The sequence below is a fragment of the Littorina saxatilis genome, linkage group LG12 (assembly GCF_037325665.1).
Source record: "Littorina saxatilis isolate snail1 linkage group LG12, US_GU_Lsax_2.0, whole genome shotgun sequence".
Lineage (NCBI taxonomy): Eukaryota > Metazoa > Mollusca > Gastropoda > Littorinimorpha > Littorinidae > Littorina > Littorina saxatilis.
Genome location: NC_090256.1, coordinates 73,851,013 through 73,869,786, shown reverse-complemented (window position 1 = coordinate 73,869,786; position 18,774 = coordinate 73,851,013). Strand labels below are relative to the sequence as shown.

The 18,774-nt window shown below is 42.5% G+C and overlaps 1 protein-coding gene across 4 annotated transcripts in view; it reads right to left on the bottom strand.

The window, feature by feature from the left end:
• Positions 1–6,485: 6,485 nt before the first annotated feature.
• Positions 6,486–18,774, bottom strand: part of LOC138983230 (mediator of RNA polymerase II transcription subunit 1-like) — a 43,290-nt gene continuing 31,001 nt past the window's right edge. For 2 of the 4 annotated variants that reach the window (XM_070356646.1, XM_070356648.1), the window contains exon 18: positions 6,486–18,254. In XM_070356646.1, the coding sequence (XP_070212747.1) occupies positions 15,456–18,254 (2,799 nt within the window). In that variant the 3' untranslated portion in view covers positions 6,486–15,455. The remainder of the gene's footprint in view (positions 18,255–18,774) is intronic. The other 2 variants (XR_011461046.1, XR_011461045.1) reach the window with 2 other exon arrangements.

Here is an 18,774-nt window from a genome sequence, read left to right as displayed (position 1 = left end):
TATTGGAGACCTAGGACACCCCCAAAGACCAAATTCGCAAAAGCAAACTTGGAGACACTAAAATACACAAAAAAATCAAAATAAGCAAGAGGGACCCCGTTTTTGATCTCAAACTGAAGAACAACTCACTTTCTACCCATACAAATTTATTTGGTTAAGCTGTTGTGCCTAGCAGTGTTGTTTTGCTATTTTAAAGAAGACGGGTGTCAGCCTCGTCAGAAGCCGTAAAAGGCCTGTTTTGGCTTCATTTCTCATGGGCTATGTGGGTAAAAACCCTGTTGTTTTGTAATGGCTCATTGTATTGCTTTTAAATTTGACATGAGTATTGATAACACAATTGTCAAAAAATGTGTAAAATATGGCGTTTTGATGAGTTTGTTGGACGAACTGGAACTTTTCACAAAAGTTTTATTAAATTGTAATAACTTTTTACAGTATTGCTGCAAAAATTTAGCATTTTGTGAACTCCAACACAAATGAATATAACGATTAGGGGTCAATTTTGGAACAAAAGCAACAACGCACTCGTGTGGTAGGGAAATGTGAACGCGAAACAATTACGCGAAACAATTACGAAAAACAGGTCTTCCAACAGCAAAACCCAGTCCAGCACAGCAGACTGAACTGGCACGTCACTCACAGCGATAATAAGCGTGCCAGAAAATTTGGACCTATATTTTTAATGGAAGTCCAACTTACCTATTGCCTTCAAACGATCGTCTGGGAACAATGCTGCTTGTTCGCAATGATTTTGCTGTGGGACAAAATAATGTCCCATCAGGCCTGAAAAATTGTGAACTCTTTGAATCAGAGGGTCCAGTCATTTTCATAATTTGATTTTGTTGTTGGTGCTGATATGTTATTAGACGAGTGTTTTGAGAAGAACTTTGCAAACTGACAATGTTTTCAAAGTAACAAAGTTTTTTTCTTATTGAGCACAATGATTAGTTTGATTCTATGAAACCTTAAGTAAATCTCTTTGATAATTTTGATAAATGTAATGATCAGGTTCACTTGACAGGTTCATGATTATTGATTTGGTGGGTGAGCTTATTGTAGCTAATTTAAAAGCAACAATAATCTTCATTGAAGACAACCTGGCTGAACATGTACTTGGTAAAGTTGGTTTCATCAGAAGACATTAATCAAATATCATATGGTGTTTGTTGTATAAGTTTGTTATGAATGTAATGTTTGAAGGTCACTGTGTGAATTTGGGACATAAATAATGAAGTCTTTTCTCTTTTGAGAGAGTTGCTTTTGATTCACATTTTGTTGACTTAGCCCCTGGGTATTGGTAATGTTACCAGTATTTTGCTGACTTAGCCCCTGGGTATTGGTAATGTTACTACTGTATTTTGCTGACTTAGCCCCTGGGTATTGGTAATGTTACCAGTATTTTGCTGACTTAGCCCCTGGGTATTGGTAATGTTACCAGTATTTTGCTGACTTAGCCCCTGGGTATTGGTAATGTTACCAGTATTTTGCTGACTTAGCCCCTGGGTATTGGTAATGTTACCAGTATTTTGCTGACTTAGCCCCTGGGTATTGGTAATGTTACCAGTATTTTGCCAAAGGGAAAGAGAAGACACAGAATGTGTGTACTGTTTTAACACATCATTTTTTTCACATGTTTCTTTCTTTATTTGGTGTTTAACGTTGTTTTCAACCACGAAGGTTATATCGCGACGGGGGAAGGGGGAGATGGGATAGAGCCACTTGTCAATTGTTTCTTGTTCACAAAAGCACTAATCAAAAATTTGCTCCAGGGGCTTGCAACGTAGTACAATATAGCGCTGAGTTCAATAATTATTTTCGAGATTTGCTCTATAAATCCCTTAGTGCACTGGGATTGTTTCAATAACGATATTGTCAGTACCGCCAGAGAAAAAAGGAATTTCAAAACGCATATTTTGCTACGCGCATTTGAATAGGCGTAACTGTGTGGTCAGGTTTGTGTCAGATCTACTTTTATGTGGGCTGTCTCAAGTGTGTCGTGCTTTCGTCACACGCAAACTCTTGTTTTAATTTCTGTTGGTAAATTCCAGAGTAGCGTTAAGCTAAAAAGTGATGATCTTTCATACAGACCTCATTTAAACTCGGAGAAAGGACTGTGCTCTTCGTTATTTACGATTCGAAACCTTCATCGAGCTTCGACAGATTGACTGTGCAGAGTGTTGCCCCTTGAATTGACTCCAAGGCCACGGTTAGCACATTTTCAAAGTAAATGTGGTATGTTTCTCGTGTTGTATCTTCACTCATCGGGGAGACTGGTACAATATATATGAACGGTAAGAATGCTCTGAACTCTACACGTATTATATCCCCATCGTTTGTTTGTTCACATTTGCCCAACATGTTAATTTGCTGCGGGGTTTATGTCGTCTGCTAGGCGCCTAGGGCAATCAAACCACTGAACTGCAGTCTCATTTCAAAAACAAAAATTGCTCGTCTGCACGCATGAGGCAGGCTGGTAATAAGTTTTATACATGGTAAGAGCGTTCTTAACCCTACACGTTTTCGATTCCGATTGTTGTTGCCTTGAAATAATAATTCGGAAACCATTTACTGAACTGATGCAGTCGTATTTCAGTGTAGTCTACTATACCCCCCGCGGGTTAGGGGGAAGAATTTACCCGATGCTCCCCAGCATGTCGTGAGAGGCGACTAACGGATTCTGTTTCTCTTTTTACCCTTGTTAAGTGTTTCTTGTATAGAATATAGTCAATTTTTGTACAGATTTTGGTCAAGCAGTATGTAAGAAATGTTAAGTCCTTTGTACTACGTTGCCCCTGGAGCAAATTTTTGATTGGTTGAAAACGACGTTAAACACCAAATAAAGAAAGAAAGTAGTCTACTATAACAGAGTCGACTTTCAAATGCTGGTCTAGCTGGTACGTTATCGGAATAACACTTGTGTTTTCTGTTTGCCGCTGGGAATTTTATACTAACTCATCATTTGGTAATGTGCTTAATAAGCTACATGCCACTAACACGGCATATCAGAAGAATCTTTGCAAGTCAAAACAAGAAGAGACCTTTGTGGAAGAGATACAGCCGCTTCTATTTTTAGATCAGTGGGATTCACTGTGGCATGAGAGTACAGTCTCGCTTTGGCAAAGGGCGTAAGAATACAGTGCGCTAACAGATTTAAGCGCATCGCCATTAGCCAATCAACTGGTTCACATCAGTCATGTGACACCAGTACTTACTGACAAATTACCTTACTGGGAGAATGCAAGTTTCCAGTACAAAGGACGTAACATTCTTACATACTGCTTGACTAAAATCTTTACAAAAATTGACTATATTCTATACAAGAAACACTTAACAAGGGTAAAAGGAGAAATAGAATCCGTTAGTCGCCTCTTACGGCATGCTGGGGAGCATCGGGTAAATTCTTTCTCGTCCCAACCAATATGGGACTCCCCCTAACCCGTGTTTTTTTTTCACATGTGCTTTGTTGAACATAATTGTGACAAATTTGAGTTCAGCTGAAATAATAATTATGAAGACATTTTTTTTAGTTTAATTCTGATCTCAGAAGATAAGATCAAATTATATTCTGAGTGAAATCCCCCCCGCGGGTTAGGGGGAAGAATTTACCCGATGCTCCCCAGCATGTCGTGGGAGGCGACTAGCGGATTCTGTTTCTCTTTTTACCCTTGTTGAGTGTTTCTTGTATAGAATATGGTCAATTTTTGTAACGATTTTGGTCAGGCAGTATGTAGGAAATGTTAAGTCCTTTGTACTGGAAACTTGCATTCTCCCAGTAAGGTAATACATTGTACTACGTTGCAAGCCCCTGGAGCAAATTTTTGATTGGTACTTTCGTGAACAAGAAACAATTGACAAGTGGCTCTATACCATCTCCCCCCTTTTCCCGTCGCGATATAACCTTCGTGGTTGAAAACGACGTTAAACACCAAATAAATAAATAAATAAATCTGAGTGAAATTATCGGCAGCTTTATTAAAGCGGTCTCATATAATTCAATGAAATTATTGTACATGTATACACATTTTTTTGTTTTTGTTTTGTTTTACCTTACGTTGTTTATAAAATTTTAGAGTAAAGAATGAAGTAAGATGTGATCATAATTCATATTATAAAGGCAAAGTAAGTTTGTTTTGGTACAGCTCCAACTTTCATGTCAAAAATCAAATTACTCTGTTTCACTGCTATGGGGTTGCCTTCATACCAATTGAGAAAATGTCGAGCATTGCTCTGTAAATCTTATGTTTATAATTGGCTTCTCGGTAGTCCGGCTAACCGATGAAAATAGGATTGTGAATTTATACATTGTCGATCCATAAATTACTGTCGGCAATGACGCTGGTAAGAGAACAATACTTTAGTCAAATTAGTGACATGAGAGTGTATCGTCTGTTCACACATTATTTGTGTGGCTTTTTGTATGAAACATGACATAAATGTGTCTTCTGTGCTCAGTGATAGGGTTAGGATGAAGAAGAATACAAATCAGGCTTGTTCTGGTCTTTCGTCACTTCAGGGTTTGAACGATTGTGTGTATGTTTGCAAACAATGTGTTTGTGTCTGTGTCCATGAGTGTGTGTGGGGGCCTCTATAATTTATATTTGTGCGTTTAATTCTTGAGGTACATTGTGTGAACTGTTTCTGTTTAAATGTTAACTTTGTCATAAATAATGACAAAGGATTTGTGTTTCACAGAATAGAATGGGCATTCCATGCGTTGAGATTGAAGCAATGCTGTGTGTTAAGACTAGTTTCTGAGGAGTGATCTGAAAGTGTTCCGTACTGTCATCGTACCATCCTGAAGAAGGCAGTTTATCGCTGCCAGCATATTGATGAAGAACATACCAAACCTGGTTTCCTGTTGTGTCCTCTTTTTGTTTAAATGTGACGGGCGCAGAGGCGTGGTGGTAAGACCGGCCTCCTAATCGGGAGGTCGTGAGTTTGAATCCCGGTCGCTGCCGCCTGGTGGGTTAAGAGTGGAGATTTTTCCGATCTCCCAGGTCAACTTATGTGCAGACCTGCTAGTGACATAACACCCTTCGTGTGTACACGCAAGCATAAGACCAAGTGCGCACGGAAAAGATCCTGTAATCCATGTCAGAGTTCGGTGGGTTATAGAAACATGAAAATACCCAGCATGCCTCCCCCGAAATTGGCATATGCTACCTGAATGGCTGGGTAAAAACGGTCATACACGTAAAAATCCACTCGTGCTAAAAAACATGAGTAAACATGGGAATCTAAGCCCATGAACGAAGAAGAAGAAGAAGTTTAAATGTTTTGTCTGGTCTAGAAAACAAACAAACAAGTGTTTAATTGTTGTCTGGTTTTAAGCACAGTCAGTGCTGCTACGTGGGTGTCGGTCAACGCTCCTCTAAGGAGGACCAACTATGATCTGAAACAGTTTCTTTCCTTTTTTCACTGACAGCGTGTTGCAGCAGTACAAGTTTAAAGGTACCTTCCTTCATGGGTAAACTTCCCTCTTGTAAACAATCACAAATCTAAACCCGGAATGCTTGAGTTGGATTTGTTCGATCATGAATTGATTTAATCATTTTAATTAAGAAACCAAGGGCTTTGATGAAATGAATTTCATAAAAGAATTCCCCAAACAAAAAGGCTGTTGATTTGTGGTATGTGACCAAGTGGAGGGATGGTCTTATCCCTTGTAAAACACTGGCCACATGTGAGGCCAACTGTTTACTCGGAAAGGAGTGCCTGTGTGCCTATGAACTCCTTCACTCAGGCATTTGAATCCTTACTCTCAGGATAGCGTATATTAACTTGGTAGGTCGGATTCATAATAGTTTCAGCAGCATTCTGTACGAGAACAAGCATATTTGTACATATTGTTTTGAATTGTTTGTTTTTGAAGAAAATATAAAAAATTAAATATATTTTAACACAAAAGGGATTGTTTCTGTTTTATGTAGAATTTAATGCATTTTCCGATAGTGTGTGTGTCTGTATGCGGTGTTTCCTCAACGATTCGTATGTTCTTGTTTTGTATACATTTTCTGTGCATGTTTTTTTGCTTGTGTATGCAAATGTGCGTGCACAACTAACAACATAATTATGCAAGATCTGTATTATTTCTGTTCTTTGCAAACAGAGCATCAATTGCAGCCTTCGTTTATTCTGCTCGGAATTTCCTTTGACCCTGGTTTTTTTTCCGCCATAGGGCCTTAAATTCAAAGATTCTATCAATCCCATCCTCTGGCTGTCTCACTCACACACACACACACACACCTATCTCTCTCACTCACACACCTCTATCTCTCTCACACCTCTACATGTATCTCACACACACATTGATCTCACACACACTATCTCACACACACCTATCTCTCACACACCTCTATCTCACACACCTATCTCTCTCACACACACACCTCCATTTCTCTCACACACACCTCCATCTCACACACACACCTCCATCTCTCACACATACATGTATGCTTTCTGGTCACAACCCACAGGCACATGACTGATGTCTATATTTTATTCCATGTGTGGGAGAAAGGAATGAGGCCAGACTGCACTGTACAATGGTAGTATTTACAATCAACACATGTACACAGGACCTGCTAGGTTATAAATAAAACACCTTTCTACACAGGAATAATATAGACAGCGACTTCCATCAAGCATTCTGGCGGCTGTTCTGCGGTTGGTAACACTGCTAGTTTTGCCGGGAACAAGTCTCGAGATACAAACAGAACGATAACTGCAATGTCGCTCCCGTCAGTCTACAGAATTCAGACTGCTGCATGCATGCATCCTGGCGTATTTGCTGTATATCTTGCAATCTGCTATGAAAACTTCTTTCTGTTATTTTTTTTGTATACTGAAATTATAGGTTACAAACAAAATCAATCTGACAAAATTATCTGTCTTGAACAACCTGAGGTCAAGCATTGTAGCTAGCACACCTGGGTGGCACGACTCTGTGACTGCTAGCGTTCCACTGGGAGGAAACGTCACGCATTTGCGGGCGATGGGCCAATTGAAGTAATAACACAAAAAACACAAAAATGAATCGGAACACCTGCAGATGCTGACTATCCTTCCATCATCCACACAGCATAACCACAACATTTACATTAACACAAACAACTGGGTAGTTTGGCTTACAGAATTCAGACGGGTTGGGGGATACAAACTGAAGTTTTCTTTTCTTTCTTTATTTGGTGTTTAACGTCGTTTTCAACCGTTCAAGGTTATATCGCGACGGGGAAAGGGGGCAGAGGGGACAGAGCCACTTGTTAATTGTTTCTTGTTCACAAAAGCACTTATCAAAAAATTGCTCCAGGGGCTTGCAACATAGTACAATATATGACCTTACTGGGAGAATGCAAGTTTCCAGTACAAAGGACTTAACATTTCTTACATACTGCTTGACTAAAATCTTTACAAACATTGACTATATTCTATACAAGAAACACTTAACAAGGGTAAAAGGAGAAACAGAATCTGTTGGTCGCCTCTTACGACATGCTGGGGAGCATCGGGTAAATTCTTTCCCCTAACCCGCGGGGGGGTACAAACTGAAGTCACCATGGTAACAAAGTACAGGATGACGGACAACTCGACATGATTTGAATGACAGACTAACTCGACATGATTTGATTGACAGACAACTCGACATGATTTGAATGACAGACAACTCAACATGATTTGAATGACAGACTAACTCGACATGATTTGAATGACAGACAACTCGACAGACACAGACCTGGGAACCCATACGATTTCGCCGTATTCTGTACGCAAGATTGTCGAGAATACGATCAGTACGGTCAGTGGGAAAAAAATACGACGAGAAAAATTCCTAGACTACTTTTATTCACAAGCCCATCTTGAAGCCGATCCAGTATTTTGACACATGATTACAGTTTTTGTCAGTAAAAATTGAAAAAAGGATTTGTTTTGAATGTACATGTATAGGTAAACTTAATTAACGATGTGGCGGACGCGTGTGAAGCATGTTTGAATCATGGATGTTCAAATGCTGTGTGGAGTACACTCATTTTTCTGAAAATACACGAAGTTTGTTTGAGAATACTCGAAGTGCAAAACAAGGGTTCCCAGGTCTGCAGACAACTCCACATGATTTGAATGACAGACAACTCCACATGATTTGAATGAACAATTTGAACGACGATTAAGCAGCTAAAAGGGAGAACAAACGCTAGCATATGATACATATTCAGAATCGCTCATCTAGTGTGATACAATACTTGTATGCATATCTTTTGTGGTACATGTATGAGATGCAAACTTGCAAGCAACTTGAAACTCTTAACAGTGAAATTCAGGTCGAAAGAGAGGGGAAAATCTTGTTAGCCTTCTCATTCCATAATCAAAATGATCCTTCGCTAAAAACTTCAGCTGCAGCCCATCTACATTGGGTTTTGTATAGGTTTGTATTTGTTACAACGCACTTTACTTTACTTTATTTGGTGTTTAACGTCGTTTTCAACCGTTCAAGGTTATATCGCGACGGAGGGAAGGGGGGTGATGGGATAGAGCCACTTGTCAATTGTTTCTTGTTCACAAAAGCACTAATCAAAAATTTGCTCCAGGGGCTTGCAACGTAGTACAATATATTACCTTACTGGGAGAATGTAAGTTTCCAGTACAAAGGACTTAACATTTCTTACATACTGCTTGACTAAAATCTTTACAAACGTTACCACGCACAAAGTAATCTGGACAGATTATGTTTATATTACGAGCTCCAAAGACCTGTTTCAAAAGTTTACATAGCCAAGCAAACTTGCAAAATTTGCATCTAAGAATTCAAGCTCAAAATCACACTGTTACTGCCAACATGACTTATTTTTGAAAAATTCTGAAAAAGTATATTTTTCAATTATGCACTGTGTTTACATTATGAATTTTCCTTCTCCGTACTTCTGAATTCAACAAATACGCACAGATACAAAAAAATGAAATGATGTGCTTTAGTGTTTACTAGCGTCTAGCCCACTGTGTGTATATATTTCAAGTTCTAAACTGATCAAGACAAACGTGAACAGAAAATGATTTAATCTCATTATAACTGCAGTGTTCATAAATCCTTTCTGTCCCCTGCAACTTTCCTTGATTAGTCATCATGAGAACCATACATTGCAACACTTTGCAGCAACATTTCGATTGGAACTACCCGTCTTACACATTAAGAAATTAACTGCCATTTTCTCGTTATCCTTCTGCCATTTTCTCTTCCATGAGCATTTTATTTTAGAGCATGCAAGCAATGTGCACACTTCCCTTCCCCACAGCGTTAAAAATAAAAACAAAGACGACGACCAAATTCGAAGCGAATATAAAAGGTGCAATAACTGACAGAAAAAATGCTAAAGCATCATTTAAAAAAAAGTTCTCCTGGCGGTTAGAAAACAGCAGCATGTTAACAATGACAATGTACAGCTCACAGGATGAGGTAGAAAATCAAATGTAGCCACATTGTTTCCGTTTTCAATTTCAGACGTAACAGGCACAAGTACACAAAGAAAGCTTCCTTCGCACACTGACAAACAGTTGTTTTATACTTTCATCATTGACATTATGCTAAATCATAAGAAAGTATAAAAAGCTCAACAATTCAAAAACACCACTGCAAAATTAGGCTGGGGTGCTAAAACCAGGTTAAAAAAACCACACACAAAAATGTCAGTCAAATAAATGACATGCATGATTTTCATTTGGGTGTACATGTACTTTTTTTTATACTGTCAACTCTGAAACTATCAACCGCAGTTCCAAATTCAACCATGCTAAAAACTACAAACAGAACTCGTATTGAGATCCAATTATGCACCTAAGTTGAAACGTAACTTTTCTCCTGTTCGTTACACTTCTCTACCTGCTGGGTAGCATTTTCTGCTCCTATCCTTTCTCAACATGAAAATGCATAAGCTCTCACCGCAGACCCAAGATGTGCGTATAAAACTCCATTGTACTTGAGAGCATAAGTGCTTTGCTAATACTGTAAAGCAAGTGCACATACAACCATTCTCAAGTCTGAAAAATATCAATCTCAGACCTGATTACCACTAAAATTTCCTGGTGTACAAATGAGGCTAAAAATGTGTACAATCAGAATTTTAAGGTGTACAATTCATTCTCGCGGTACACACTGTGCTTTATTCCCCCCTCAAACCCCATTATTTAAAGACTGTAAATACATGTAAGAAAGAATTTGTGCTGAAAGTAAATTAAAACATTTTTGTTGAAAACAAAAACCCATACACTATTAGATATTTGAAAATGTGACACAAAACAAATGATAGAAAAACATAATTTTTATTTTTGACCTCTGAGGAAAATTTGCATCAGCTGCTGTCAGCAGTATTGAGTCAGCCCTTCATTTCTGTCACTGCACTGGTCAGTATTTTCTGGTCTCACACAGTCCTCTTTACACATTGCTTTCTAGGCTCACACAGTCCTCTTCAGAGTTATATATTTTTTAATAATTTTTTTTATAATTTTTTTTGTGCGTATGATTTTAATGTCTGGCGTATAATCGTACAGCGGTCTTCAATTTCGTAAGATTGTACGCAAATTTCGTACAGTAACCAGGTCTGCAATCTGTAAACTTGTTCAACAATTTTGCAGTGAAGTTTACGTGTTTCTTGTTTGGTTTTTTAACCGGTTATCAAATCTGGACAGAATTGTAATGGTTCACATGATTGTTAACACAGGAAAGAGTATTTATAAATCAAATAACCAAAGGGAAGTAAGCTCTTATTTATAAGTAAGCGAGTATTTATAAAGTTTTGCCTTCCAAAACCCAACCCACCCCTTCAGCTATCTTGTTTGGAAACTAAGTTTGAGAACACATCTGGAACGACCTACATTCATGTGAATAAACCACACCGTCCAATGAGGCCGTAATTATTTATTCTAATTTACAAATCTGTGCTGTCATTTTCATAAGCTCCTTATTCATTTATTGGCTCACGTAAGTGTAGCCTATGCAATGCTAACTTTTGTCTGTCTGTGCGTGCGTGCGTGCGTGTGTGATAAGAAACTTTAACATTTGACTTAACACCGAAAAAAATAATTTTACCGGGTTATTATCCAAGCAACAGCAAGTATTGAAGCAATGATCAACATTTCGTCGGCACGTATGTAGATAAAGTGTGTATCCAAAGAAAACGGGTGGTGGTGGGTTTTGGGGGGGTAAAAACAGGTGACTGGTTTGTGTTGTGTGTGGTATGTAGACTAGGTCAGGGGTGGGGGTCAAGGTTAGGTCAGATCGCGTGAAAGATTGTGGTATAGATACAGTTCTCACCCAGCTGCAGTTCGCCGATTCGGGGAAGACAATTTCACATTGTTCGGTTTCGTAGCGGCTCCAGAAAAAATAGATAAAGAAGATACCAAAGGAGATTTCCCACAGGTTGATCTGCACAGCGTGTTTTCAGTGTCTGCGCAAGGAAGCGCTGTCAAAAGGGTAGTGTCGATCTGGCCATCTGGCAGTCGTGTCCCCGTAAGTAGGTTACAGACAGACAGATCTAGATCTGGCGTCTCCCACTCTTGCACCGTGTCTATGCTTACTGTGTGTGTGTATGTGTGACTGAGTGATTGAGTTTGTGTTACTGTTTGTCGATTTCTGACGGGAGCCTTGAAGGCTTCGCCTCTTGTTTTCATTGTTCTTGACTATTTATTAACACCGATTTTGATATAACGAAGATTATTTCACGCAAGTTCCTTTCTGGAAGCAACATCACTTTACACAGTTTCATTTATAATAATAATAAACATAGAATAATCACAACAATAATGAAAAGATGGATAGCATAACCAGTACTAGTCCAGTTGTAAGGATTGGGACATGTATACTCCTTGTAACTGTTAAACAAGACCTCTTCAGTAGACAGACCATTGCATCATAACACTTCTGTTCAAACCTGACTATAAGTATTACTGTTGCGTGTACCAGCCTTCTCAAGGAAGCCAAAAGGCAACGTCATAATCACTGACTGTGTGTAACTCAGGAGAATTTTTTTTACAAAACCAGTTTTGACAATCCAAAATGACTTTTCAATTTTAAAATAACCATAACTCATGTTCAAATGTTTTACCGCAAGTTTGCTAAATAGGTGTTGAAGCTGGAACAAATGATGCGTACAAAATGTGGAACAGCACTCGTAGTCTAAGGCTGTCGAGTCTTGTCTTAAACCCACTTACAAAAGAAAAGTAGTGTTTTAAACAGCCGTAAAGAGAATGTAAATAAAAAGAAAAAAAAGACTCAAAGTAGGCTCTGAGGGTAATTTAAATGTTAAAATCAAAGACCTGCTAAACTACAAATCTAATAATGTCTAATGATTGAAAAAACAAGAGATTTTCATAATAAGAACTTAAACAAGAAGGGCAAAGCCCATACGACTCACATGCTTTACACATTTTTCCTACCAAAATACATGTGACCTTGACCCAAGGTCAAGGTCATCCAAGGTCATGCAACACAAAGCTGTTAATTCAAGACATAGGAAGTACAATGGTGCTTATTGGCTCTTTCTACCATGAGATATGGTCACTTTTAGTGGTTCACTACCTTATTTTGGTCACATTTCATAAGGGTCAAAGTGACCTTGACCTTGATCATATGTGACCGAATGTGTCTCATGATGAAAGCATAACATGTGCCCCACATAATTTTTAAGTTTGAAACAGTTATCTTCCATAGTTCAGGGTCAAGGTCACTTCAAAATATGTATACAATCCAACTTTGAAGAGCTCCTGTGACCTTGACCTTGAAGCAAGGTAAACCAAACTGGTATCAAAAGATGGGGCTTACTTTGCCCTATATATCATATATAGGTGAGGTATTGAATCTCAAAAACTTCAGAGAAAATGGGAAAAATATGAAAAATAGCTGTTTTTTAGGCAACATTTAAGGCCCCTGCGACCTTGACCTTGAAGCAAGGTCAAGATGCTATGTATGTTTTTTGGGGCCTTGTCATCATACACCATCTTGCCAAATTTGGTACTGATAGACTGAATAGTGTCCAAGAAATATCCAACGTTAAAGTTTTCCGGACGGACGGACGGACGTCCGGACGGACGGACGGACGGACGGACGACTCGGGTGAGTACATAGACTCACTTTTGCTTCGCATGTGAGTCAAAAAGCCACTGTTCCGAGTTTCACGACAATAAAGGATAAATGCACAACTACATGCTAGCTATTCACAATGAGTTCATTATTTTAAAAATAAGAAAAAAAAGAAGGAAATTGGAGGGGTACTAGTTCTCCCATATACTGTACTTATCATTACCCTGCCGCACATTTGTTGCAGGTCTTTAGCTGAAACACACAGTGACATTCTGAAGAGACCCACAGTATTTCACAGGGGTAGCACTGTACGTATATCAGAAGGAAAAGGGGTGGGGTGGTGGTGGTGTTTAGAGGGGGGGGGGGGGGGGTATATGCTGAACCTCCGCACAGACACAGACAAACTTACACAGACACTCCCATACTCAATCGCTAGCCACTGTCATGACTAGCCTCAGCTAACAGAAGAACAAACAACAACAACAACAACCGAGAACAAAGTCAATTGCAGCTCAAGAATAATATTAAATATGAATCATCGTCATATCAACTCTGTAAAGTTTGATTTCAGCTGCCTTCATATAATTAGACATGATTATATTAACACACCCACACACACACACACAAAGTACGAATGAAAGCATAGATCTACTTGCTGGCCAAGCAAGCGAGTAGGGAGGACACAACATGCAGTTCTTCTTTCCCCCAGAAGACATTCGAAGTGTTGTTAAAATAGATGTGTAATGGCTGCAGTATTTGGCGGGCGAAGCAGCTGTGAACTAACCTGACCAGCAGTTTTCTGTGTGATTCTCGTTTGTTCGATCAGTGAACTTCTCCGACCAAAAATGTAATTCCAAATACAGCAGTCACAGGAAAAATAAACACCCACACAAAAAGAAAGAAACCAATTCAATGGATAATTCAAGAGCAACTGCATCCATGGACCTGAGGCTGCAGATGCCAGAAGGATGAGTTTTTAGGACCGACTTTCTTCTCAGAATTGATCAGAGGGCACTAGCGTGGAAAGCTACCTTAGGACCGACTTTCTTCTCAGAATTGATCAGAGGGCACTAGAGTGGAAAGCTACCTTAGGACCGACTTTCTTCTCAGAATTGATCAGAGGGCACTAGCGTGGAAAGCTACCTTAGGACTGACTTTCTTCTCAGAATTGATCAGAGGGCACTAGCGTGGAAAGCTACCTTTCCATTCTACCGACCCCGACTTCAACATTCACAAACTTTTGAAAACAACAGCCCATTATTTAGTGGCAGTTCTGATCACTTTATGCAGCTGCGCAGTTTGTATTGGGGATGCCTTCTCTATGGCCTAGACTGAGGGGTGAGCAGGCACAAGGCAGGTGCAACAGTCCCCGCAACATTTTACGTCTAGCAAGGGTTGTGTGACCCTGCTGCTCAAGGATTCTACGTCTAGCAGGGATGAAGTTCTTTCTTTCTTTATTTGGTGTTTAACGTCGTTTTCAACCGTTCAAGGTTATATCGCGACGGAGGGAAGGGAGGTTATGGGATAAAGCCACTTGTCAATTGTTTCTTGTTCACAAAAGCACTAATCAAAAATTTGCTCCAGGGGCTTGCAACGTAGTACAATAAATTACCTTACTGGGAGAATGCAAGTTTCCAGTACAAAGGACTTAACATTTCTTACATACTGCTTGACTAAAATCTTTACAAACAATGACTATATTCTATACAAGAAACACTTAACAAGGGTAAAAGGAGAAACAGAATCCGTTAGTCGCCTCTTACGACATGCTGGGGAGCATCGGGTAAATTCTTTCTCGTCCCAACCAATATGGGACTCACCCTAACCCGCGGGGGGCAGGGATGAAGTGACCCTGCTGCTGCAGGATTCTATGTGACCCTGCTGCTGCAGGATTCTATGTCTAGCAGGGATTGTGTGACCCTGCTGCTGAAGGATTCTACGTCTAGCAGGGATGAAGTGACCCTGCTGCTGAAGGATTCTATGTCTAGCAAGGATTGTGTGACCCTGCTGCTGAAGGATTCTATGTCTAGCAAGGATTGTGTGACCCTGCTGCTGCAGGATCCACCTGTGTGGAAAAAGTCAGTGTCCTGAGTCAACAAATATAGTACATTTCTCTATGTACACTGTTGCAACAAGAGGCTGGGCTTCATCAGCATGAATGAATGCAGCTGTGGAACAATATCCAGGACCTTTGGTTTTTATCACTGATACAGTGCAGTAAGGGACAAGAATCAAAATGAAACAATACACACTTTCAACAAAAAACACATCAGCAATAAACAAACATGTACGCTAGTTCACTACCGACTACCGTTTCAACAAAAAGCAATCTATCGTCGATCATGGAACCAGGAGTACATCTGTGGGCCTACTGCGTAACTTCAGCGTGTGGTCAGCTGGCGTTGAACCCCATGAGAGCAGCGTCCATCAGATCATCGTCAATCTCACACGGTGAATTGGCTCCCGTGTCGATGGGGGCCGGGGAGGGGGAAGGTTTGGGGTGGGGGGAGAGCTGGGGCGAGTTCTTGCGAGCGCTGGGCGTGGGGCTGCTTTTGCCGGAACCCAGCCCTGGACTCGCTCGACCGGCAGCAGCTGGGCTCTCACTGGCGAGTTCAGAGACTCGTTTCGGGGAAGGGTAGACAGGTGCTAGTGTGACGGGTGCTTTGCCAGACGCTGAGGAAGGTCTGTTGTTGGTAAGGCTAGGAGATTCCTCGCAGTCTATAACCAGCTCGTTCTCTGGACTGCTGGCGTCACTAAGAGGACTGCCCGGGGCCGGAAGGGAGCGGCTCACAGCGTTGCACACAGGACTGGTCCTGCCAAACTTGCTGCCAACACCACCGCTCCCCCCTCCCCCACTCCCACGTTCCTCACTTTCCTCAGTCGTCTTTGGGGTAGGCACTTTAAACACTTCGTTTTCTGAGCGCGACTTGTCCTTGCTGGAGTCCCCGTTAAATTTCATCCCACCGATCTTTTCTGCTCCGACTGCCGGGGATCCTGACCTGGCAGGGTTGGAGTCTTTAGGACTGACTCTCCCCCTGGAGTCTGGGCGGGGAGGGGCCAGGGGGCCCTCTGGCTTGGCCTTGTCCTTGGGCAGGCTGAGATCCAGCCCCACTTCCCCCAGCTCCCTCGACTGCTCCCCCACTGACCCTGACCTCCGTCGTTCAACGCCAGCCAGGGGTAATGATGAGGTGTGTGGCGGTGTGGTGTGGGCTGGTGTGAGGGTGGTAGGGGTTGTTGGGGTGCCGGGGGCTGCTTTGCTGTGTGCCTCCATACGCTGAATCTTTAGCTCGCCACTAGGTGGGGACAGGCCCGATACCGATGCTGAACGCTTTACACCGGCCTTCACCTCTGCCTCCTCTTCCTGCACCTCCATCAACCCCTCTGCTGCCTTGGTAACGCCTTCCCCGGTCTCCCCACCCTCTGCTCCTGAGGCAGCAACCATTTTTGTGGCCAGTTTGTTGACAATGGCTGACAGCGACCCCTTGCGACCTCGCGCTGCCCCTGCCACCATTGCTTTTGAAGCGTTCACTGCTGACGACGCTGCACTGGGGGCTGAGGATGATGATGGTGATGTTGAAGCGGAAGTGGATGTGGCTGCTGATGAAGAAGATGCTGATGATGATGACACGCTGTTCTGCACCTTGAGTCCTGCCGCACTGCTGGCTGTCACTGATGAAGTTCCGGCATGAACGGCGCTAGTGGCAGAACTTGCCCCTCCTTTGGATGTAGCCACAGAGGATGTTGTAGATACGCTAGACGACAGAGTGACACTGGTGGCCGCACTCGATTTCACATTGACTGAAGCTGTGGTAGTTGTGTTTGCTTTGGCAGAACTAGCACCCTTACTGGTCACAGCACCGCTGCTCTCACCAACACCACCACCGCTGCTAGTTTTCACTCCACCAGCACCGGCGGCTTTGCTTGTCACTGTCTTGTTTCCGGACACACCGGTTTTATTGGCACTTGCTAGGCTTCCCGTGCTGACACCAGAAGAGGAAGTTCGTTGCGTGTTGTGCGTCCCAGTGTTGGACGTCTTGGCAGCAGAAAGGACAGTACTGGGGGAGGTTGTGCTGCTTGTGCTGATTGGCTTGCCTGAGGTATGTACGGTACCGCTCTGAGTGCTCGCTTGCGTCATTGTGGTGGAGGAGGCTAGGCGAGAGGTAGCAGTACTGCCTGTCGTGGAGCTGGCTGTTTGTCGTGACGCTGAACTGACGGAACTGCTGCTACCACCACCACCGTTTGAAGTGTGCTTGGTGCCTAAGCTACAACTGGAGTTTTGCCTGGACGCAGCCAGCGCCGAGCTGCTGACGCTAGAGTTGTGTTGAGAAACTGAAGTAGTGTGCAAGCTACCAGCGGCCTTCTGTTTAGACACTGTTGCCACACTAGAGCCTGCGGTGGAACTCTGGCGAGACGCTGACACACTCACACGTGAACCAGCACCAGCAGCATCGTGTTTGGACACGACAGCAGGGTTGAGACTGCTAGCTGAGTTTTGCCTGGAAACGGCACCAGTCTTGCCACCTCCACAAGAGTTTTGCCTGGAAACGGCACCAGTCTTGCCACCTCCAGAAGAGTTTTGTCTAGACACAGCAGCGGTGAGACTTCCAGAGGAGTTCTGTTTCGACACTACCGGCGGATTGGCACTACCGGAAGAGTTCTGTCTGGACACCACAGGGGGATTAAGGCTCGCGGTAGAGTTCTGTCTGGAAACAGCAGGAGACAAGAGACTGCCTCTGGAGTTCTGTCGAGACAGAGGCACCTTATCTGTAGCACCACCACCACCACCACCACCAGTAGCAGATTGACCAGACGCAAGCGAGGACACCCCGGAGCCAGAACCTCCCCCTCCTCCCCTCGGCGCCTGACTCGAAGGGCTGGCAGTTCGAGTCCCTGATGAGTTGGAAGTCAATGGGCTGGATCCCAAGGGGCTGGAAGTCTGACGCGGACCGGCCGAAGAGGGTCGCACTGGATAGCCCGGCGAGTGGCTGGGGCCATTGGAAGACAGGCGCGGGTCACTGCCAGGACCTGGAGTGCTGGCAGGTCGCTGGTTGGGGCTGGACCCAGGGTTGACCAGGGCTGACCGCAGAGTCTGGGGGGAGGTGGAGGATCGCTGGGAGGAGACACCTGAGGACCTCGGGTTGGCGCCGTGTTGAGAGGAGTTACTACCGCTAGTGCTGCGTTGACTGGACGTCTGCAAAACACAGTAATTAAAGTTGTTTTTTCATTTTCATAACTTTCTTGTCCCATCGCTGGGAAGGTCGGGTCGCTTCCTCCCAATGGAAAGCTAGCAGCAACAGAGTCGCGCTTCCCACATGGGCGAGTGTATAGTCTTAATCAACCATCTGCACTTATGGCAGAATGACCGAGGTCTTTTACACGCAACAGCGGTGACACAGGGCTGGAACATATATATACTGTCTCTGAGTTGGCACATAAAGTTGATCCGTGTCCGGCCGATTACTTGTGGATAACAAGTCCAGTGCTCTACCAACTGAGCTACCGGGCGCCATATTCAAACTTACGATATTATCTATTGCCCACTATGCCATTTGGCTTCTATAGGCCAGCACACCAACACCAACCAGTTCTAAAACTGTTTGTGTTTTTCTTATATTCTTGTAGCAGACAAGTATTTCCCTTTCAGTATTAGCAACTGTGCACATGAAATGCAGTTGAAAAGAAAGATTGCAACCCAACAGATGACAGCAAGA